We start from the raw sequence: 25,070 nt of genomic DNA on the forward strand, positions 1-25,070 counted from the left end.
AAAATGGCTGCCAGCTCAGACGCTTCAGTCTAAGGGATTTAGGGCCCTCAAAGATTGTAGGTGAATAAAATCTGTTTTAGAAATTAATCAGCTCCTAAATTGGCCCAGACAATAGGGTTACAAGAAAGATACTGTGTGTGTGTGTGTGTGTGTGTGTGCGTGTTTCCCTTCTGAAAATTTGCAAGCATCTTCCTGGTGCCTACACTCTACTCAAAGTAATAAACACAGCTGTTCTTATAATTTATAATAAAAGAGATGCATTTTGGAATATATTTCGCTTGAGTGAAAGAAATCAAAATGTGAGACCCTAAATAAAGGGTCTCTTCTGAAGGTCTTTTTAACTCATTCACTTCTTCAGGGATTAGGAGGGTTGGGGTGCAAGAATGTGGCATCACGCACAGGCGTAGAGATTCGCAAACACAACCCAAGTTAGCCAAATTTGCATCTTGTAAAAGGTGGCCCCAGACACCGCCCAATTCCCTAACGTCCAAGAGAAGAAAAAAAAAAAAATCCAGACAGCCTCTGAAGCAACCATTGCCTCACCTGGATTCATTCGCCAATTCACGCCGCCCCGCCCTGTCCGCCCCGGAGGCGGTGGGCCAAGCTCCGTTCCCCTCTAGGCTTCTCCCAGGCCTCTCTTTATGGTAGCGCTGAGACTCTCTAGCCTGGCTCGCCGCCCTCTCGCTGGTAGCGCAGGGGGGAGCTGAGAAGCCGGCTGCCGAGGCCCAGCTGAGACGTTGCGGTTGCGGCCCGGACCCCGGCGATTGAGAGCTCCCGCTAAAGGTGGGAAGGGCTGGGGGAGGCTTTGGGGAGGGTCGGGGGCGTGGAGACCGATCCCTGGGTGGGAGGAGGGCCCGGGCCAGGTGATGGAGGTCCCCAGGAGAGGAGGGGGAGCAGGTCGGACACGTGAGGGGGATTTTCAGCTGCTATCTGTGGCCTCCGCCAGCCTGCCACTCTGCAGCGTTCCCCGTTTCCTCCGGTTCATCTGCGGCCCCTTGTGTCAAGGCCCAGTACGGTTTCTACCACCGCATCTGTTGACCCCGCGGGTCGTCGCCACCCTTAGGGAGACCTGGAGCCCTGCTAATTTTGATTTAGGCTTGTCTTATTTAGAGGAGAGCTTTGCGGCCTAGAGCCCCATCCACAGCTTATATCTCTGCTATTTGGTTTTTATTTTTTAAATCGGAGCCCTCCCAGCCCTAGCTGTTTGGTTGAGGCCGGATGCCGAATAAATAGTCTTCTTTCTTCCATTCCTGTACCGTGAACATGGTAGAGGCTCATATGATGTATCTGGTGGCTTGCAATATTCTGATACAGCCGTGAAGTAGGGGCGTTATGCATATGAGCACAGGGTTGAGGTGGGGATAATTGCAGGATCCTGAGCACCTAGTCACATTGATTTGGGCAGATTCAGCCTTCTTTGTGTGAGATTCTGGCAGTTTAGGAACATGTATTCATTCGAAAGATGAATTGCCAATAAGTACTAAGTGCCAATATTGTGCTAGTTAGAGAAGTTACAGCTGTAACAGGACCCTGGTGATTCCTTGCCCTCACGGAGCTTAATACATAATGGGGAAAACTAACAAAGAAGAAAGCCTGTGATGAGTGCTATGAAAAGGGAAGTCCCTGAAGTTACTTACTCTTTTGCCTTGAGTGAGAGAGAAAATAACACCATATAGCTCCTGTCTTCCAACAGCTGAAAAGTAATAGAGTAAAAGTTTCAAACACAGAGGAAGAAGGTCCTATAACAATAGTATTTGGGTAAGGCACAGCAGAAAGGTGAAGACGCTGGCACTGTCTTGAAGGATTAGTTAGCATTGCCTGGCTTTCCAAGCAAAGAGACAATATGAAGACATAAAATATAAAAGAACTTTGCTAGTAGAGTATTTTGACCCGGAGTATGTGACGTTTGAACAAGTAATGCCATGCTAAGGAGTCCAGACTTTGTTTTCTAGGAAGAGGTGGAAGTGTTTTCAACAGAATAGCTTACAGTTCAGTGTCACAATCATTTACCCAACTGTTTGACAGTTTTAGTATTAAGTACTGTTTGACAGTGTTGACCACATCCAGAATTCAGGTAGAATAAAGAGAGCTTTGCTCACTCATATTAGTCTGGAAACAGTCTTTCAGTTGTTGAAATCAAGGGATTCTGTTCTCTTTGACGGTTTAGGACCATAGGAATAGAGAGAAATCACAAATGGAGTTTGGAGACCTGAAGGGTTTGCTGAATTGTGCCAAATGTGAGCAGTAGGCAGTATATAGATGGGTCTCATTGTTTTAATCCATTCATCCAGCCTATGTCTTTTGATTGGAGCATTTAGTCTATTTACATTTAAAGTGATTATTGATAGGTATGTACTTATTGCCGTTTTGTTGCTCATTCCTGGTTGTTTTTGTGGTTCTTCTCTGTTCTTTGCTTCTCTTGGTCTCTCCCCTCATGTTTTGATGATTTTTTTTTCAGTGTTATGGTTGCTTCCTTACTCTTTGTTTTTTGTGTATCTATTATAGGTTTGTGGTTACCATGAGATTCATGTATATTGACATATATATATATCAGTTTATTTTAAACTAATTCTTGGCGTAAGTTTGAATGCTCTAAAAGCACATTTTACTCTTCCCCCCATGTTTTGTTTTTGATGTCATATTTTACATCTTTTTATTTTGTGTATCTCTTAAATACTTAATTGTAGTTATAGTTGATTTTACTACCTTTGTTTTTTAACTTTCATACCTGTTTTTAAGCAGCTGATGCACTGCCTTGACTATAAATTTGCCTGCACCAGTGCAGTTTTTTTTTCATATATTTCCTTATTTCTTGTTATGGCCTCTTCTACTCAAAGAAGATCTTTAACATTTCTTGTAAGACTGGTTTAGTGATGATGACCTTCTTTAGTTTTTGCTTGTCTGGGAAACTCTTTCTCTCTCCTTCAATTCTAAATGATGACTTTGCCAGGTAGAGTAATCTTGGTTGCAGGTTTTTTCCTTTCTGCACTTTAAATATATCATGCAAAGTTACTGCTAAAAAACCGGCTGATAGTCTTTCAAGAGTTCTTTTGTGAGGGTTCTTTTGTATGTGATTAGTTGTTTTTCTCTTTCTGTCTTTGAAACTATCTTTGACTTTTGCTGATTCAATTATAGCTTGTCTTGATGTGTCTTTAGGTTTATGTTGTTTGGAACTCTCTGTGCTTCTTGAACCTGGATATCTGTTTCTTTCCCCAGGTTAGGGAAGTTTTCAGCCGTTACTTCTTCATATATGTTTTCTATTTCTCTTCTTCTCCTATAGTGCAAATGTTAGTATGCTTGATGTTGTCTCTGAGGTCCCTTAAGCTCTTTTAAATTTTTTGCTTTTTGCTTTTCTGCTTGGATGACTTCCACTATTCTGTCTTCTAGATTGTTGACCCAGTATATTTTTCATTTCAGTTATTGTATTCTTCATCTCTGTTTGGTTCTTTTATATCCTAACTCTTAAGTTCTCAGTGTGTTCCTCCATTTTTCTCCCAAGTTTGTTAAGCATCTTTATGACCATTACTTTGAACTCTTTATCAAGTAAATTACTTATCTCTATTTCCTTAGGGTTTTTTCCTGGACTTTTATCTTGTTCTTTTTTTTTTGGAACATATTTCTCTGTCTCCTCCTTTTGTTTAACTCTGTTTTCCTATTAATTAGGTGAAACATCTACCTCTCCAAGTCTGGAAGACATGGCTTTGTGTAGGAGTGTCCTCTGTATGGACCGTGTGTGCCAGGCAGCTTTGTCAGGCTGGTTGGACCTGGAGCAGGTGTGGGCCAGTGTGTTCTGGAGCACGTTCACATTGGGACCACCCTAGTGGGGTGACTGGAGCTGGAGCAGGCATGAGTGGAGCAGGGGAGGGATGCGGTCCCAGGACTTGCGGTGCTCAGACCACCTTGGCAGGACAAGTGGAGCTGGGGGGTGGGGTGGACCTGGGGCATGCTGGGGCAGCCTTGGCAGGCCAGTATGAGTACCTGGACCATGATTCTGTCCGCACTATTAAGGTGTACGGGGAACACACAAAAAATGGCACTTTCTGGCACCTTGGACCCCAGAGACAGTTTCACCAGTTCTCTGCCCATTTGGCAGACACTTGAGGATTAGTAAATGGATTTCCTTCATCTAGAGCGTAGGTGTCCTTTAAACAGTTGCTTCTTTGCCCTGCTCTAGTGTGGGCAAGTCTGCGTACAGGTCCCTCAGTGATATCCCTCCCTACTGAAGGTCCTCGTCAGGGTTGGGGTTCCCATCGATACCATGCCTCCATCTCTTTTATCCATCCCCTGTGTTGTACCTCTATCACTTATCACTTGTTCTGCAGCCCCCAGTTCTTCTTTGGCAGGAATGGATCTGTATGTAGGTACAAATTCAGCGCATCTGTGGGAAGAGATGAGTTCAGGGTCTTCCTACACTACCATCTTTGACTGGAACCTCCCAAATGTTTTATTTTAAATAATACTATGGACCATATTTTTATTTTAAGTTCACTTTATCTTTCTTATGGGGCCTGGGTCTTCTTGAGGTTTAAGACTATCCCACTTGGCCATTTAACCCTTCTGTTAGTACCCATTCAAGTGTCCTGTAGGTAGTTAGTATTTGAAGATAATGGGCACAAAAAGTTTCCAGTTGCCAGAGGCATGATTTGTGTGTGTGTGCATGCGTGCGTGCGTGCGCGCGTGCGTGCGCATGCATGCTTAGGACTGAAACTGCTGATATGCAAAATAGGGGTGAAGTTATTTTTTTTTAATTAAATAAAAGGTAAATGGGGAAATACCTTACAAATTGTAAGACCCCTATACCGAAAAAACAAGACGTTTTTCCTGAAAGGGAAAGACTCTTAAAAATTGACCTAAAAATTCAGTAATTTTTTTTTTCGTTAAATTTCCTCTTAATGCTCTTTTTCCCACTAACTTGAAGAGTGATAACCAAGCACCACTATCTCCCTCTGCTTTTGTTTTGTTAGTGGAAGTGATGGTTGTGGTTCTGCTTTGACTAACTCCTATAGGAGGCCTGTGATCATGTCCTAGAACTTGTGTTATTAGGGAAACTTGCTACTGTCGTGGCCTTGTATGAGGTCACTCAGCTTCTTCAGTGCATCCAACCTACCTACCGTAGAGTTGGGTAATGAATAGCAGATAGTGTTTAAAACTTATTCCATGGAATCTATAAAAAACAAATAATTTTAAAATATAATGTTTAAAAAATGAACTCATAGATAAAGAGAACGGATTGGTAATTGCCATTGTCGGGGGTTAGGGTGGGCAAAATGGGTGAAAAGGGGGTCAAAAGGTACAAACTTCCAGTTGTAAATAAGTAATGGGGATGTAACATCCAACATGATAACTAGTTAATAATACTGTACTGCATATTTGAAAGTTGCTGAGGGAGTAAATCTTAAAAGTTCACATCACAGAAAAGAAACATTTGTAACTGTGGTGACAGTTGTTAACTAGACTTATTGTGGTGATCATTTTGCAATATATACAAATATTATATCATTACATTGTATACCTGAAACTAATATAATGTTATGTCAGGTAATACCTCAGTTTTTTAAAAAAGCTTATTCCCTAACTTGTCAGTGTTCAGATATATGAGGAGCAAATGCCTGTGTTTACTACCTAAGGTATAGAAGAAGGGGTCTAATAAATCTATATTTATTTCATTCTCTCTCGACTCTTCTGGGAGTGCTATAAAAATATTGGAAGTTAATCTTAGAATCACAAAACATACTCTATTTAGGTACTGAAGGAAAGTATTGGCAATTCTAAGGCAAGAGAAAATTGAAAATGCAGAACTTTTAAAAGCAAGTGTCAAATAATAAAATCCAGAGTTAGTAAGGAGAGACTTTATTGAAAGGGTTATTGCAAGAGGGGAAAAGGGATTATAGCAGTGGAGAGAATTCTCTGACCAAAAGATTTACCAGCTTCTCAAGGGATGAGTAAACAAAGCCAAAACAGAGCTGCTTGGTCTGATTGTAGATCCCAGATTGTTTTGCCCTGAGGCCAGCCTATTCTCTGGAGGGGTCCTTTGCTGGCTCTGGCTGAGGGTAGGCCAAAGTTCAGGGACCTAGGGGAAGGAGAGAAACTTAAAATATGGTTAACAAGCATTTTGTTCCAATTGATATTTTCAAGAAGCAGTTCAGCTCATTATTCATAAATTTATAAATGAGACAATGGGAATTTGGAGGTCCTTTGTCCTGGTCATAGGTAAACAAGGGGATGTTCTTGAGTCTTATGGAAGCCATATGGAGAGGAGTAGGAGGGTTTCGTGGCTATTCAAGAACCAGGAGCACAGGTCTCAGGTAAAATTTGACTTGTTAAAAAGGCATTTTACTATTTGAAGTGGAAAATAATTAAGTGTACAAATAAAATTCATTGAAACATTTATCCAGGAAGGCCTTAGGATACTCATTGACATTCAGGAATTAAAAAATCCTCCATCACTATGTGTAGTTTGAAAGCACTTAAAGACCAGTCTCATTTTTATCTGAAATTTTCCTAAGGCGGTGGGGGGAGTGGGAAACAAATCTAAATTACTCAGGTCTAAATGAACACATTTGGGGCTTTTTGTTTGTTACATGGTTTTCGTCTTAACCTATAAAAGCTGGATTTTTTTTTTCACTCCATCAAAGTGACTTGGCTGGAGCAAATTAATTTTTTCCTATGTTTAAAATATAATTTTCCACAAAAAAGGGAGAAGGAAGTAAAATCATGACTGTCACACAGATATAAAATTAGCAACACGTGGTTTTTGTTTACCTTATTAATGAGGGGACTGGTAAGATGTTATATAATCAGTTCAAATGACAGTCAAAAGAACTGACACATTTACTGATCAGGAATATTGAAATAAATGAGCAAATAGAGGCAAAACTTTCTTCTTCCACAGTGGGCCAGGGGCATCAATTGTACCTCTACCAGACAGAATTTACAAGAATATAGACAAGAGTTTTGCATTGCTGTTAGTTTTGTACAGTTGTCAGCTGTAAAATAGCTCAAAGGCAATGAAAGACTCAGAGCTCTCATGTAAGGGGAATGTGAAAACCCTGAAGGTTGTACTCTTTAACAGTGCAGTTTTCCACTGAAGCAGGTATTTCTTTCTATACCTAGTTTATGAAATTTACAACTCCCCCTCCCCCCTCAAATAATCTTCCCTAAGTGTCGGACTTCCTGGAAGGCAAGTACATGTCTGTGTGTGTGTGTTTCTTATTCTTTTTTGATATACTCTATAAATATAGAAGATGCTTGGTTAATGTTTTTAATTGAATTATCTGAAGCAGTGCATCTCAAACTGTACTGTGCTTACATATCACCTGGGTGTTTCCTTTTTAAATGCAATTCTGATTCAGTGAGTGTGGGGCTTTCCTGAGATTTCTCTTTTCTATTTAATAATAAGTTCCCAGCTGATGCTAGTACTATTCAATAGTTCATGGACAGTAAATAGTAATGTATTTCTGACTATTAATTGAGGAAGATATTAGATAATCATTACTGGAGAATATGGCACCATACTGCAGGTGAAGGGAGCAACATGAAGCTACTAGACTATCACTTGAAGAAAAAAAAAAATACTAATTGTGGGCCACATTGCCAGAGCACAGGCCAAAATGAGCAAAAGAAACAGTTGCTCGGAAACAGATCCAAAAAACTCTATAGCAGGGCTTCCCTGGTGGCGCAGTGGTTGAGAGTCCACCTGCCGATGCAGGGGACACGGGTTCGTGCCCCGGTCCGGGAAGATCCCACATGCCGCGGAGCGGCTAGACCCGTGAGCCATGGCTGCTGAGCCTATGCGTCTGGAGCCTGTGCTCCGCAGCAGGAGAGGCCACAACAGTGAGAGGCCCACGTATCGCCAAAAAAAAAAAAAACAAAAAAACTCTATAGCAGAACTTTAGCTTCAGAGAAGAGAACAGAAATGGGGACACTGGGAGATACAACAGGGGAGGAGCAACCAGAGGGGTGTAAGTTTTAGAAGGCAGGCAGTAACCACTGAAGATCACTGCCTGAAATTTTGTGTTCCTTTAGCTAACCTGACTTTTTTTTTTTTTTAAAGCAATGCTTGAACGTAAAACTGCTTTGACACAGGTGTGTACACTTTTACCGTGACGGTTTCACTCAGGTTAGTGGTATCAATATGCCATTGAGCTTTAAGCAATGTGTAAAATATATTTCGTACTGCAACTAGTGATTTGTCTTCTGTCAGATGGGGCACTTTAATATTTAACTGAGCAGGTCCTGTAATTTGTTCATAAGTAGTTCAGTTTTCTTTTAGCAGCAAATAAGAGGTGGAAGATAATGTGAAGCTGGCACCAAAGAGATCTCTGTTTACTGGAATATGCAAAAAAAAAAAAAGGCATGGTAAATGAGGCCACCAGATTTAGCAAATAAAAATACAGGATGCTCAACTAAATTTGAATTTCAGACAAACAACAAATTACTTTTTAGCAATGCCCAAATTTAACTGAGCATCCTGTATTTTATCTGGCAACTCCAATAGTAAATAATTCTACCCTAACAGTGATACCTGAGAGATGGCTTCTTAGAAAATAGCATAATTGTGCAGCAATTTAATTCAAGTGTTCCTCCATTATGTACTTAAAAGTACTTATGTACTTAAAAGTACGCCAAGAGTTCAAAATGGTTAGAAGCCATTGTTTACCCAGAACGGGATGTTTTCAAAGACTGATAGGGTCATGGCTAACTTGAAGGAAAAACAAATTCCGCTCTATGCTTTCCAACTAAGAGTCTAGATTCTTAGTGGTTTAAGGTTAATAAAAGAATTTATGCAATTGTGGAAGATGTCCAAGCAAATACTTACCAGAAAAATTAATTTAGTAGGAATTAATCATATTTCCCAATTTCCAAGAGCATCAGATCACTTAGAAATAAGGATTCAACCTCACTGGTATAACTTGAGTCTACTGATAAACTCTTGTGAATGACATCGTAATTTAGCCAAGATTAAAGGAAAATAAAGGAATAGAAGCCCCTAGTAGCAAAGAAAAAAAAAAAAAACTCCCTAACGGGTAAAAATGTTTTATTGCCATGGACAGATAGAATTTCTAAAATAAAATTTCCAAGTCACAAGATGCTTTTCCTATCAAATATGATCAGGGTATAACTTCTTGAATGCTAAGAAATAGTTTTACGTTCAAAAAATCATATTATACATTAGTGTCTACAAATCGGTGACAGTTACCTACAAAGATAAAGAATCTGTGGCATTAATAAGACATTAGCAGTCTCCATACTGTGCTGTGGGGACAGTTGATCAAATTTCCTTCCTGTTAGTCGACTGTTAAGGAAAGTCAGAGCCAGATTTGTGACACTATCTGCTGAAGTTTAATACAACATAGTGTGGCGGTGGTGTTTTATAACCGTATCTCTGGCTTCTTCTTTTCCATTCCTTAATTTATCTTAACCCACTTATCTGTTAAAAGAAAACAAATAATTAGATTTATACAAGCATTTTCATCTGATGTGATTGGGACCTATACTTGGTAATTAAATTTTAAAAGTTGGTTAAAATATAATTTAAAATATACTCTGTTTTAATCAGCTTTTAAATTTTTTAAGTTAAAATGTTCAAACACTTTAAATTCTGGGGTTTTTTGGGAGGGGTGGCAGTGGGGACCGTGTCTGGCCAGCCCTCATGTCCAGGTACTTCAGGTAACACTGCATTTCCCAACCAGGGCCAGACCAGGGTGAGGCAAGAGAGGCACCTGTGGTGCAAATCTGGGTGGGTGCCCGCCTTCAGGGGCACGCCAGTGTCTTCTCCCAGGCTCAGCCCACTCTTGACCTCTACTCATCCCCCATAAATTCTGTTTTTTAATTTTTAAAATTTTGTATTTTAACTTAAGACATAGAAATGTATATTTACTCACCATTTTTTATTACATGAGACTACTCTTTTCTTTGTATATGGCTTTACTGATTACAGTTTCTCTCTGCAGAAAACATATCAGAAAGTATCTAAGCTTTCTAACCCTTTTTTTAATGTGGAGCAAAGCTTATAAAAACACTTGCAAGATTTCTGGATCCTTTACTTTTTCAGTACCTCGCCACTGCCCAGATTTCAGTGGTTCACATCTATTTTCAACAACAGTTTTTTCCTAGTGACTTGTATTTGTTAAAACTTGTCTTACGAATTCAACTAAATTTTTGTATTTGCTTTGAAAAATATTTAGTTATGAAAAATTTCAAACAGAGCACAGAAGATAATGAAAAACTTGTGTAGATACCCTTTTCTTCTATAAATCTCTCTTAAAAAATAAAAAAGTCCTTCCTCTTTAGAAGTATATATACCACAGACTTGGTATCTATTATTCTTAATGTATATTTTAGCATGTATTCAAGTTCTTATCCAGGAACAACACATACTATTGTATATGTAAAATTTTACGTGATATACTATATGTTCTTTTGCAGCTTTTTCACTTGTGATTATCTTTGAAATTTATTCAAATTGACTCATTTAATTCATGCAGGGTTTTTTTTTTCTTTTTTTTTTTTTTTTTGCGGTGCGCGGGCCTCTCACTGTTGTGGCCTCTCTCGTTGCGGAGCACAGGCTCCGGATGCGCAGGCTCAGCTCACGGGCCCAGCTGCTCACGGGCCCAGCCGCTCCGCGGCATGTGGGATCTTCCCGGACCGGGGCACGAACCCGCGTCCCCGGGCATGAACCCACGTCCCCTGCATCGGCAGGCGGACTCTCAACCACTGCGCCACCAGGGAAGCCCCCATGCAGTTTATTTTTAACTGTCCTGTAGCAGTCCCTGTTGAGTAACCTACAATTTCTCACTCTTTACCATTGGGTTATTTCCAATTTTTCACTGTCAAAAGCGATGCTGAAAGACTTTGTATGTATCATGCGCAAAGTCCTTATGCTCACATGGGACATATATTTCTCTGGCACAGACACATGGAGCTGAAAATGCAAGGCCCTGGGATGTGGACTTCTTCCGTTTTGCAAGAAATTACCAAAAACTCTAAAGCAGTTGCAGCAGTTTACATTCCTACAAGGTATAAGGAGCATGTAAGAATTGGCCACACTTTTGCCTTCACTATGTTACCAGATTCTTAAAATCTTGCCAAACAAATGTTTGAGAAGTGGTATTTCATTTGCATTCTCCTGATAACTATGAGGTTAAACACCTGCATTTGTTGGCTGTTTTGTTCTCTTCCTCTGTGAATTGCCTGTGTATATTTGTTTCATTTACTAATGGGTGGTCATTTTCTAACTGATTTGTAGAAGTCAGGGGGTTTTTTGAATATTTGGAATAATAATCCGAGCAACACCTATCCAGTGTGACTTCTTTTCCCTTCCTTAGAGTTATATAGAAATGTTTAATTTGGACATAAAATCAAACGTGTCCATCTTTTTCTTTGATATGTCCTTTCTTGTTTGAGAAATTCTTCTCTACCCCAGTGTCACAAAGTCTTCTATGTTTTCTTATAAACATTTTTACAATTTTTCTTTTCAAGTTTTATTTTATAATAACATCTGGAATTGATTTTGTTTGTGAGGAAAAGATTTTAGTCTGTCTTTTTCCATATGGTTAGCTTGTTGTCCAAGCATCTTTAATTAAATCTTTCTCCCATTAATGTGTTATACCTATTTTTTTTAATTCTATCAAACATTTATTTATTTATTTATTTATTTACATCTTTATTGGAGTATAATTGCTTTACAGTGGTGTGTTAGTTTCTGCTTTATAACAAAGTGAATCAGTTATACATATATCCCCATATCTCTTCCCTCTTGCGTCTCCCTCCCTCCCACCCTCCCTATCCCACCCCTCCAGGCGGTCACAAAGCACCGAGCTGGTCTCCCTGGCTATGCGGCTGCTTCCCACTAGATATCTACCTTACGTTTGGTAGTGTATATATGTCCATGCCTCTCTCTCGCTTTGTCACAGCTTACTCTTCCCCCTCCCCGTGTCCTCAAGTTCATTCTCTAGTAGGTCTGTGTCTTTATTCCTGTCTTACCCCTAGGTTCTTCATGACATTTTTTTTTCTTAAATTCCATATATATGTGTTAGCATACGGTATTTGTCTTTCTCTTTCTGACTTACTTCACTCTGTATGACAGACTCTAGGTCTATCCACCTCATTACAAATAGCTCAATTTCGTTTCTTCTTATGGCTGAGTAATATTCCATTGTATATATGTGCCACATCTTCTTTATCCATTCATCCGATGATGGACACTTAGGTTGTTTCCATCTCTGGGCTATTGTAAATAGAGCTGCAATGAACATTTTGGTACATGACTCTTTTTGAATTATGGTTTTCTCAGGGTATATGCCCAGTAGTGGGATTGCTGGGTCATATGGTATTGATTTATAATACCACATGTCATACACCAAGCCCTCATCTTTTCATGGATCTATGTGTCTATAGTATACTGATACCACACACTTTTAATTATAATAGCTTTATAGTAAATAATTTTTTTGTTTTCTTTTCCTTCAAGATTATCTTGGCTTTCTTGAACCTTTACTCTTCCATATAGACCAGCTTGCTAAATCCCGGGGGGTGGGGGAGTTGTGGAATACCTGGTGAAATTTTGATTGGAATCATATTGAATTTATAGATAAATTCCTAGAAAATTGACATATTTACTATAGTCACACTTGCCATGATTAATTTCTACATTTATTTAAGGTTTCATTTGTCTTTCTGTTTGATCGTCTTCTCCATAAAAGTCTTACATATCTTTTGTAAGATTTATATATCTTGTAAGATATCTTTGTAATGTTTTTGTTTCCAGCATGCTTGCTGAATTATCTTACTGGTTCTAATAGTTTGTCCATTGAACCTCTTGTATTTTCCATTTAGATATTCATATCTTTGAGTAATATTTCTTATTTCTTCCTCTTCAATCTTTATATTGAATACCTTTTAATATGGTGTTAAATGGAAACTGTGATATAAGTATTCTTGTGTAGTTCTAACTTTACAGAGAATGCTTCTAATGTTTTATAATTAAATAAAATAATGTTTTTGTAGGATCTTGGTAAATGTCTTTCTATTCCTTGCTTGCTAAGGGTTTTCTTTCTATTATGTAGATATTGAATTTTATCAAATGCTTTTTCAGTTTCCCAGATAAAAATTTTGCAGCACAAATCTGACTTTTTAATGTTTTCTCTAGGGTGATCTAGACAAAAATCAAAAAGAGGAAATTTGCTAGAATCAAAAATGATGGATCCATGTTCAGTTGGAGTCCAGCTTCGTTCCACAAATGAGTGCCATAAAACCTACTATACTCGTCATACAGGTTTCAAGACTTTGCAAGAATTGTCATCAAATGACATGCTTTTACTTCAACTTAGAACTGGAATGACACTTTCTGGAAACAATACAATTTGCTTCCATCATGCAAAAATTTACATCGACAGATTTGAGGATTTGCAGAAGTCATGTTGTGACCCATTTAACATACACAAAAAACTAGCCAAAAAAAATTTACATGTAATTGATTTAGATGATGCCACTTTTCTGAGTGCAAAATTTGGAAGACAGCTTGTACCTGGTTGGAAACTTTGTCCAAAATGTACACAGATAATCAATGGAAGTGTGGATGTTGATTCTGAAGACCGACAGAGAAGAAAACCTGATTCAGATGTATGTATAGTCATTTTTTCTCCATTACTTCTACAATGTAGGGTTATAATTATAAGGAAATCACATTTATATCACTATTTATTACAGTTGAGCCTTGAACAACACAGATTTGAACTGTGCAGGTCCACTTATATGTGGATTTTTTTCAGTCAATACAGTACTATACAATCTGTGGTTGGTTGAATCCAAAGTTGCAGAGGGCCAACTGGGACTTGAACATCCTAGCATTTTGGTATCCACAGCGGATCTTGGAACCAGTCCCCCTCAGATACCAAGGGAAGACCGTACACTAACTAGCAGGCAATGAATATAAAGTTGGGGAGGTGAAAATAAATGGTGTTTCTAAATATTTGTGTAAACCCAGATTGTTTGGTAAAGAAAGTTGGCTTAGGAAAAGAATAACGTAATATTCCCAAGACTTTCAAGCCATAGCTCCTAGTGCTAAGACATTCTGGCACAGCCAGGACTTAACCATCCTAGCTCCTTTTCTGATACCAAAGTAACTCAGTAGGATATGCCAGCCAGCAAGGGCCTGAAATGTAGCAGGATAAAGTCCCCTTTTTTCTGAAGGACTTGAAAACTGCTGCTTTAAAAGGAACTTCAGAAGTGACTTGAAATAATTGTTTCTTATTTCAGCCTTTCTTTCTACTTTGGCACTATCCCATTCTTGTTTGGGATTTTAAGATGCTTGTGAATTTCCTTTGCTTCTAGCTCTCAATTCTTACTTGGTATGGTCAAGACTAATTTTAGGACTCCCTACTGTCAAAAAGCATACATTTTTACATTGTAAGCATTAATTATTTTATAACTCTCTTCCTTAGTCACATGTTACCTTTAAATTATTTAACCGTATCAGAATAACTTAAGATTTCATAAAGCTGTCTCTGGTGCAGAACAAGGACTGGTACATCAAAGGAGCACTTCTCAAATTTTCTATTTATAAGCAATTTATAATTCTTTCTGCTGGCATATTTTTCTCAGTTTTCTCCTTTTCATTATATTAATAAACCAAATTAAAATTTTAAATTACCTGTAGTGCTTTTCCTTCGTTATCCCCTCAAAGACATATCTACAGGACCCAATGTTATCTTGCAGTTTATGCTAGGTACTTGCTGCTGTCACTTTAGATGTCTTCTCCACTTCATTTATCTATTGTTCATGTGGAATGTATCACATAAACCTTTCTTCCCCCCAGATAATGAAGTTAAACTCTTAACCGTCAAAATTTTGTTTTACCAATTTTTTAAAAAGGATTATAATACTGTTACAGAACTTGAAACTTTATTACTTCTCAGCTTTAAAAATGTATGTAATCGAACCTTTTCCTAAGGACTCAGGATCATTACTAGGAGCCTGTGCTGTGTGCTGTGGGTTATACAGCAGTTTTGCTGCCTTCTCTCCCATGTTGGCAGCAGCCATTGCCATTTTCACTGTGCCTGTCCTCCTCTCCTTCTAATATGCCAGAGACTAAAATTAGATAATAAAAATATCATAAGTTAACCAGTAAACTTTGAATATGGTCCCGGACCATGGGCCACATAAATTTTGTTGCACTTGGTCACTAAAACCCTTTTTTTTTCTTTTTTGTGAGTTCCAGACTGTTTTCCAGGCTAAGGAATAATCTAGATTAAGATTAAGTGAAATATTTATGTATGGTTGGATATTAAGATTTGAGTTGATAATTTGTTTACCTTTATTCAGGGAAGAACTGCTAAAGCTCTGAGGTCATTACAATTTGCAAACCCAGGAAAGCAAACTGAATTTGCTCCAGAAACTGGTAAAAGAGAAAAAAGAAGGCTTACAAAAAGTGCAGCTGCTGGTTCAGACAGGTAGGCTATGTGTTATTTAAGGTATATGTTAACTTGCTTCACATCTGTATTGTTTTCCTACCTTTCTCTTAAGTTTTGAATGTTTCTGGTTAGATATTTTAAATTCGATAATCTGGAATTAGTAAGAACCTCCAAGGGCCTCATAGAAAATTAAGGCATCCCCTTCCACTCTGAAAATTTATTTCTAAGAAAGTATCAATGAAGTGAACAAGATAACATTTTTGACACAATAATTAAAATAATTTAAACTTATTATACTTCTCTTTTTGTTTTGTTTTTGGCTGCGTTGGGTCTTCTTTGCAGTGCGCGGGCTTTCTCTAGTTGCGGCGAGCGGGGGCTACTCTTCGTTATGGTGTGCGGATTTCTCATTGCAGTGGCTTCTCGTTGCAGAGCACGGGCTCTAGGCGAATGGGCTTCCATAGTTGTGGCATGCAGACTCAGTAGTTGTGGCTCACGGACTCTAGAGCACAGGCTCAGTAGTTGTGGCGCATGGGCTTAGTTGCTCCGTGGCATGTGAGATCTTCTGGGACCAGGGCTCGAACCCGTGTCCCTTGCACTGGCAGGCGGATTCTTAACCACTGTGCCACCAGGGAAACCCTATACTTCTTATAGCTAAAATAATTCACTTGTTTGAAAGCACTGATATATAATCAGTATGTCTCTGCTTTATAGGTGGCAGCTAAAAAATAAATTTTATGAGAATATAGGTTACTTTTTATTTTTTACATGTCTAAAATAGAAAGTTACAGTACAGTCAATAGAATGAACAAGAAAACTAAATTGTTTGGAATATGACTTTTTAAACTGAACATTTCTAAAATGCAAATTGACAAAGAAACGTTAGTGTAATCATTCAGAATTATTTTCTACATAGGCCATTTATTCCATTTGTGAAGGTTTTCCATTGAATCATGTAAGTGTTTTTAGGCCAGATTTGCTAGAGTCCATTAAAGAACAAGAAACAGATTAACTTCAATATAAAAAACAATTGGATAGTATACTGTGATAAAAATCTGTGTTCACAAAGCAGTAGATAGATTGGCTGCTAATAAAATGTACCACTATTACCTAGCATTTTTTTTTTTTGGTAAGGAAAGGGTAAATAGTTTTAACAATTATATTATTGTTTTTAGACACAGTTCTTGTCCATTCCTTTGGATATGTTTCAACACTTTACAGTGAGGTCTCTTCTTCTCACAAGGAGCTCATTAGCTATCAATTGTAGAGTAGCTTTGAGTTAGGTAAGCCATGTATCAATTTGGCGGGGTTTCATCCCTAATTCAAAACATTTTATCTCCTTAAGTTTTTGTCATTAACTGTTTTCAACTAAATATTCAGAAATAATATATTTGTGGGGTGTAACACACCTTGTGTTTTGTATTACAGACAAGTGATCCCAGCGAAGAGTAAGGTCTATGATAGCCAGGGTCTCCTGATTTTCAGTGGAATGGACCTGTGTGACTGCCTTGATGAAGACTGCTTAGGATGTTTCTATGCTTGTCCTGCCTGCGGTTCTACCAAATGTGGTGCCGAATGCCGCTGTGATCGCAAGTGGCTATATGAGCAAATTGAAATCGAAGGAGGAGAAATAATTCATAACAAACATGCTGGATAATTTGTGGTATCAAATTACGGGATCTTTAAAGTTCCTTTCTCTATTTCTAAAATTCTAAGGTACCTTTTAAAGTTGATTGCCAAGTGACAAACATGCACTCAGTGTGCACTAATGTTGCTTTTAGGGTGCTTTAAAGTAAATTATTTGATGTAAAGTTTGATGGACTATTTATTACTCAGCAGTCAGCTTCGAGCCTGCCTGGGTCAATGTAAACAAGCAGTGTATAGGCAGTCCTCAATTTGCACAATTCCCAGGTCCACAAATTTCCATGACAGTGATTTAGTTAAATAAGCCAGTTGCCTAACAGCACAAATTTCAGTCACCATGGTATATTAATTGTGAGTATTTATATGAAGTACAGACTTCCTTGCTAGCTCTTAAGTCCACAAATCACTATGCAAGTAACAGATGTGCTTCAAGATCAGTGATCAATCACGTTACTTCTCTCAAATTCTGCAAGTGATTGGTCACTGCACATCCGTTACTCAGTTTGCTCAGACAGCAAAGCACAGAGTTGTGTTGACTCCTGCCACCCATGTGACATTTTACAAAGTGGATAATCAGAATTGGCCAACAAAGATGAAAGTGCAGTGAAAAAATGAAAATGATAATGCTAGAAGTGTGACTTGAATTGAACATACATAGAGTTGTAGAAGAAATCACTGATCATGGGAATATTGACACTGCTGCTATTCCAGAGCCTCTAGATATGCAGCTAGAGGAACTCAGTGAAGGCAAACTTATCATCATAAATGAGAAAAGGAGGAACACGTCCCAGAGGAAGTGATGGTAACAAACTTCACATTAAAGGAAATTACAGAGGTATTTCACAACATTGAAAGCACAAACGATAAAATGGTGGAAGCTAATCTAAACTTAAAGGAGTCTGACAACTTGCAGTGGTATAGAAAAGATGCTTACCCAGTACCATAAATTACTTGACAAAAAGGCAAGTACTCCTGATTAGTTTTTTACAATGAAATAACACTTTAATTTTCAGTGCTTCTAATATAAATTACAATGTACTAAGTATACTTTTTTACAATTTTTTCATTTTTTTTATGTTTATAACTGACACTTTTTAATATTTTGACAGATTTTTTTCAAGGTCACAGAACAATAATAATTTTCCCCATTAATTATTAAGATTACTTTGATTGCCATTTTTATGGTCCCACACTACCGCCCATGCAAGGCAAGGACTACCTATAGGTGAGAATAGTACCTACTTCAGGAACAGTTAATTTTGAGACAGCTAAGTAGTTGAACTATTTTGGAAATAATCTACATAACTAAGTACTATAATACATCATTTCTTCTCTCCACTTATTCTTTTAAAAAAAGTTTTGATACTGTAAACCTTTCATTGCTTAGAGTGTGTTCTTGGTGAAAATTTGTGCTTGGTGGCAAAAATCTATGTATAAAACATGGATATACATACAATATATAAGCAGATATGCATTATATCTGTGGTATTTCAATTTAATAGGGTGTTGACTAGGATTAAAAGGGCTAAAAACAGCTCCTTAATGGAGTAATAATGAAACAAGGTAGAGAAACACTGGTTGAGACAGAGTATAAATTATTTGGAAATTGATTGAATCTTGAGTTGGAATGTGTATGGGTACCCTTTGGAGGGTGGGGGTGGGTGGTAACTTATCTCTGCTCTTTTTTTCAAGACAGCTATCCGTCAGTCTGTCTAAAATTTTTTATTGTCTAGGACACGGCCTCTAAACTAGCTTTTTATTTTCCTTAAGTATAGTACTTCAATCAAATGAGCTTTTAGCAACTTGAAATACTTTTAGCTGTTGAAAATAGATTTATACAGCCAATTTGATGAATTGACCAAAAGAGGTTTATTTTTACTCCTGTATACTTTTGGTATCTGTTTAAAATGACTGGTTTTACTTTGATGGAGTGCCATTTTCAACCATGGAATTAAAATGTCATTTTTAAGTTAGAAGTGTTTACCGACCCAATTATTAGAAATACAGTTTATCAGTTCCTTGACTGACATGTTTCAACAGAGCACTGACAAAAAGAATATTTTGGCTTTCTATACTTAAATCAGATGCTAGATTCTTTTTTTTTCCTGAATTAAGGAAATATTTTATCACAGAAGAGACGAACACAGGCTCCTAATTTTATCTGAACTTCTAGGTTATTAGACCTTCTTAGTTGAGTTACTGCCATCATTTTTTTGCTTCTAAATATGACTTAGTGTATTGCTTAAGCTCTTCACAGGGACAAGTTAAAATCGTAGCTTTTTTGTTTGTTTAAAACAGGAACATATTTTCAACAAAATAAATGACTTTAAAATTCAAATTGTTATATTTCAACATTCCTTAGTAGAAGAACATTTCTCTTATTTTTCAAAGATGATAAATTTTTTAAGGGAAACTTTCTTGAACAATTTTGCAAATATTTGTTCATTATGCCTATTTAGGAGACCAAACTTTTAGTGAGCATGCAAAATGTTTACAGAGAAAGGTATATCTGATTTGGAGTAGGCTGTAATGAAAGCTGTGTTTCAGAAAAACTACATCACAAGTCCACTTATGTTTTAATATAAAATTACAGTAATATAGAATACAATGAAATTGTCTAGATCCTTTCTGTACTTTGCGTAAGTATGATTCAAAGTGGCTAAATTATTTTAGAATGCTATTAATCTAAAAGCAAAAATAAAAGTTGTATGAAACACGTAGCTTTGGCTATAGGTGGGTCCTGGTTGAAAAGTTAACATAAGACCACAAACGTTGGTCTTCCACAGTGTTGGTCACAAATGTTAGAGTGAAAAATGCACATATATATCTGAATAAAATGAGTGGCATCCCAGTGATCTTTTTCCCATTTGTCTTTTACAAGTATAAGAAAATAGCTACTTATCTTTGGAATATTATATATGAGACTCTTCTATTTTTAAAAATATTATGTCTATTTCTAGATAGCAAGCTGCTCTACAACCTGACAGTCTATTCTAAGACTGTTTTCCTGGCGTGGATTCAACTAAGTAATTTTTAACAGATGTATTTTGAAACATGCATACATATATATACATATAGAGAGTGATTTATTCAGAGAATATAACTTATAGTAAGTTCCAGCATGTTTCTTAACTTTATGGAGGTCAAAGACCCCTGTGAGAAGCTGATGAAAACTATGAACTCCCCAGAAAAATGCATTTGAGTACTCATAAATATTCCACGTTCAGAACCCCTGAACACGTATTGAAGTACCTGGGTAATAGGCATTTTCTGTAAACCATTTGATGTTTTTTTTTTTTAAGTGAGGATGACTGTCTAAAGTGTAGTTTGGTTTTTTATGTAATGTTGTAGGTGGGTTTTGTTAAGCGAAATCAGAACGGTTCAGTTCGTTGAAAGAGCTCTTGCTACCCTGAAAAGGCTAAATCCCACCGTGGCCCACCGCTCCCACCTCCAAAAAGGTAATTACATGTCGAGTAGCAATGTAGAAAACTGAGGTGTCTTACATGGACTGAGCTTTTGTAATTAGAGATTTTCTTGCATTATGGTTATGCTGTTAGAAATAGCTTAGCATCCTTGTACAAATTCATGCGACACTACTTTAGTTTTTGCTGACATCTGCTGGTATTTTCATGAAAATAAACTCTGTTGCTGCTACTTAATGGTTAATCTCTTTGCTTATAAATTAAACTATGAACACTGGTAGTTACATTGAAGTGGGATATTTTTTAAAATTCTCAAAGTAGAATGGCTTCTCTTTTTAGCATTCTTAGGTCTTGCCCAGCAGCGGTCAACAAATTTTTAAGAATATGAGTGAGGATATGAAAATATACATGGACACTTCTGGGTTTATTTTTATTTTTATAAAGTTGGAGAGACTGTGAAAAATAATGCTTTTACCTGTTTTTTAAAAATCATCAAATACTTCATTGAACACTTAGTTTAAAAAGTGTAATAGACTTCTGTAGAGTATATACCCCAATTTGTAGATTATCTGTAACAGCATAGTTAAGAGGATTGACTAATCTTACCAGAAGATAAGGGAGATTTAGCAAATAAAACAGATTATTAACTCAGTTGGGTTAGTAATTCTCCATCTTTAAATACAATTTGAAAGTATTTAATTACAGCCCTATTAAGTGGCACGATTAAAATTTATTAATTTTTTCCCCTTGAAATGAGGGAATAATTTCTTTGTGAAATAATGATTAGAAACTTCAGTTTTCCTATTTTTTATCACTACAAGCAAACAGATGTTTTATTAAAAAGTTGCTGTAATCTTCCTAGACTATGGTTTTAAAATAAGTGGACTTATTAAAAATAAAATGTTTGCAAACATTGCTGAAATAGCCAAAACCTTCCAGTACTCCCAATTTCTAACAGCTAATATATACATGAAAACACGAAGTTTTGGGCTCATGATTTTCATTGTAAACAGGCTGGATGATACTTTACTCAGTTCTTTTCAGAGGCACGTTTTGAGGTAAGGGCACATTTTACTTTAAAGAAAGTAAAACCAGGCCTTGGCTCAGAGTTATGGGATGTTTGCCTTATCGAGAGAACTTATCTAAAACCAAGATTGAAGAGTTTGGCCTTTAAAAGGAGACCTGAAACAATTCATAATGTAAATACTAGCTCTGTAATTATCCCTTAGTTATCAACATCCAATCAGTTATATTGACCAATTTGATAAATACAAATTAAATTTTGGTTTCAGTTATCTTATATTCTAGTAGCCCAAATGTATGATTTGGGCTTCAGGGTGGTATTGCAGTTACTTTAAAAATTAAATTTGTTATTTGGTGACATAAGGTAAAATTACGAATAGTGGCAGTACTGGTACCATGTAAGTGGGTTCTACAAGGTTCTGGGTAAAGTACAAATTTAATTTTGGCATTAAGAGAGGTAAAATGATTCAGGGATGTTCAGTGAATTGTGGTATCCTTAAGGTTTTTAAATAACAATCTCACGCCTTCCCCAAAGGTTATTTAGCCTTTTGATTTGGATTGGACTTGTTTTTCAGCTCAGCTTAGTATAGTGAGATCAGATCAGTTATTAAGAGAGAGTCTGCAGGGCTTCCCTGGTGGCGCAATGGTTGAGAGTCTGCCTGCCGATGCAGGGGACACGGGTTCGTGCCCCGGTCCGGGAAGATCCCACATGCCGCAGAGCGGCTAAGCCCGTGAGCCATGGCCGCTGAGCCTGCACGTCCGGAGCCTGTGCTCCGCAACAGGAGAGGCCACAACAGTGAGAGGCCCGCATACAAAAAAAAAAAAATAAGAGAATCTGCAAACACAGAAAACAAACTTATGGTTACCGAAGTGGGGGAGGGGTAAATTTGCAGTATGGGATTAACAGATACACAGCACTATGTATAAAATAGGCAAACAAGAATAACACTGGGAACTATATTCAATATCTTGTAATAACCTATAATGGAAAAGAATCTGAAAGAATATATATGTATAAATGAATCACTTTGCTGTACACCTGAAACTAATACATATTGTAAGTCAACTGTAGTTCAATTAAAAAGTCACCCCACACCATGCAAGGGAATTTTAAATTTTTATAATTCATAGTAATTCAATCACAAATTATTTGTTGTTTTAATGTCTTTTTTCCTATTGCCCACAATTCAGAATTCCCTTGCACACACAAAAAAAATAGATTGGCATAAAGGGCCAATCTGAAGTGATCTGGAGAAAACTATCACATGAGCTTTTTTTTTTTTTTTTGTTACATGAGATTTTTTTAAAATACCGATAAGCTTCTAATCACTTATGGCTTAGGGAATGAGACTATGGAAAGAGAATTTCTGCATAAGATACAGACCCTACAATCTGGTGCATGCAAATAAGATTCATTTTTTCCAAAATATTATGGCTCATGGCATTCCTAAATTAGGCCTCAAGAAGACTCCTATAGGAAATATTGAAAGGGAAACATTTCCAAAGTTTTTCAGTTAAAGTTTCCAACTCATCCTCAAAATGTATAGCTGAACAAATGTTTAATTTCTCTTTGATATCTTTTTGTGTCAAAGAACTACACATAGATTTTAGGGTCAGAGCCCAACTAAACAGCCCTAACAGACCAAGCCTCCCACTGTGTGACATACCCACAACCCATGTTAGGGGGCTCAGACCTTTTAAGGGAAATGGCCTTAGGAGTTTCTTAACATCCTGCATTTTGTTTTCCCCTGCTCCCAACTATTGGGCTTGGAGAGAGACCTGACCCAAGGAAAGCCAGTCTTCATATTGGACAGCAGAGCTTTTAAATTGGGCAAATGTTAAGGAAACACTGCCGAAATGGTGAAAGTGATTAACTGAGCCAATCATTCTCTCAGGAGTTTAAACAGAAGATAAAGGAGAAAAATTCAGTTTGTATAAGGAGAGGTGAAATGACAGAATAGCTAAGACACTATAATGGAACACAAGGGTTCTATACTTACACACTATACCTTCAACAACTGGTGAAGCTGTCACTGAGTCACCAGAGCTGCTGTCAGATTAGTACATCTGTTGTATCTCGAAAATACCCAATCTCAGTGCAGCTTGGCCACACACAGTCAAGACCCCTCTTATTTTCATATGTATCCTTGCAACAAACACCACTACTTAAGAAATCCTTAATGAGGAGATAGCTCTTTCACCCAAAGAGTCTTACTAATTACGTCTGCCCTTCTAGTTAAGAGAGAGTGGAGGTGTAATGTTATACTCCTGCCTGCGTTAGCATTGTATCGTTGGAGAACTCTAGACCAGTGGTGCTCAAATTTGAACATGCATCAGAATCACTTGGAGGGCTTGTTAAACCACAGACTACAGGGCCAGGGTTAAACTCAGGGTTTCTGATTGAGTAGGTCTGGAGTAGGGGCAGAGAATGCATTTCTAGCAAGTTTGCAGGTGAGGCTGAAGTCGCTAGTCTGGAAACCATGCTTGAAGAATGACTGCTCTATCAAAAAAGACTTTTACCTCGGCCTCACCTGCAGATACTTGATTTAATTGGTCTGAGTTTGGCCTGAGCATTGGGAGTCCAACCCTTCTGGCTCAGTGTGAGAATCACTCAGAATTCAAGTAGGCTGATGTTATGTGTCAACTTGGCTAGGCGATGGTATCCAGTTTTTGGTCAGATATACTCTAGCTGTTGTTGTGCAGGTATTTCACAGTAGTTGAGGCACGCAGGCTCTAGAGCGCAGGCTCAGTAGTTGTGGCACACAGGCTTAGTTGCTCTGCAGCATGTGGGATATTCCCAGACCAGGGATCGAACCCATGTCCCCTGCATTGGCAGGTGGATTCTTAACCACTGTGCCACCAGGGAAGTCCCGAGCCAGTTCCTTAAAATACATCTTTCTCTCTGTGTATGTATATGCATGTCCTCTTGCTTCCGTTATCTCTGGAGAACCCTGGCCCCTGACTAATACAATAGCCTAATTAGTCTCCATTCCAAATTGGTACCCAGAAGGGTCCTGGCTCTGAATCAAAGAGTATAAACCTTTCACTAATTTTTTTTTTCTCTATCTCTCCTTAGAAGAGTCAACGAATATATAGCTCAGTCATTTTTGACTCCTTTCTTCTGTTCATATTATTAAATCCATTTGGTTCCCCCTCGGAACATTCTTGAATCTGCTTTGGGTTTTTTCTTCATTTTTATTTTGTCTCTGCCACTCCCGTTAAAGCTCAAGTGTTTTGCATGCCCAATATCAATTCCCCCTTTCGGTGTTAGACTGAAATTTGCCTTTGAGGCATCACCTTTATACTCAGCCCATGTAGTTCAGGTGGAATAGACCTCACCTTCTGGTTCCAGGAGTGGGTACATCACCAGCTCCGGCCTTTGAGAGTGCAGCATCTCTGTAGACTTAGTGTTTTAAGGGTGGGTATGTGGTTAGCAAGGCCAGTCAAAGCCAATAAACATCAGCTTTGCTGGGACTAGAAAAAAGGAGGGTTTTTCTATGAGGGCTGCTCAGCTTGTAGATTTAAGGCTGGACCTATTGGTGGTTAATTGGGATACCACCTAAGAAGAATC

At 37.8% G+C, this 25,070-nt stretch overlaps 1 protein-coding gene across 2 annotated transcripts; it reads left to right on the forward strand.

Moving 5' to 3' along the window:
- The first annotated feature begins 697 nt into the window (after positions 1 to 697).
- On the forward strand, positions 698 to 19,027 carry ARL14EP (ADP ribosylation factor like GTPase 14 effector protein). 2 transcript variants are annotated; one of them, XM_029209527.1, is made up of 6 exons: positions 698 to 783; positions 8,054 to 8,119; positions 10,915 to 11,019; positions 13,151 to 13,623; positions 15,325 to 15,452; positions 16,839 to 19,027. In XM_029209527.1, exons 4-6 carry the CDS (start codon positions 13,198 to 13,200, stop codon positions 17,065 to 17,067), a joined length of 783 nt encoding a protein of 260 aa, XP_029065360.1. In that variant the 5' UTR covers positions 698 to 783; positions 8,054 to 8,119; positions 10,915 to 11,019; positions 13,151 to 13,197; the 3' UTR covers positions 17,068 to 19,027. The 2 variants fall into 2 exon arrangements, with proteins under 2 accessions (XP_029065360.1, XP_029065361.1); XM_029209528.1 differs by lacking the exons at positions 8,054 to 8,119; positions 10,915 to 11,019 and having other exon boundaries at positions 708 to 783.
- The last annotated feature ends 6,043 nt before the right edge of the window (positions 19,028 to 25,070 follow it).

This window comes from Monodon monoceros, unplaced genomic scaffold, assembly GCF_005190385.1.
Source record: "Monodon monoceros isolate NGI ecotype Baffin Bay Population unplaced genomic scaffold, NGI_Narwhal_1 Super_Scaffold_7, whole genome shotgun sequence".
Taxonomy (NCBI): Eukaryota; Metazoa; Chordata; class Mammalia; order Artiodactyla; family Monodontidae; genus Monodon; species Monodon monoceros.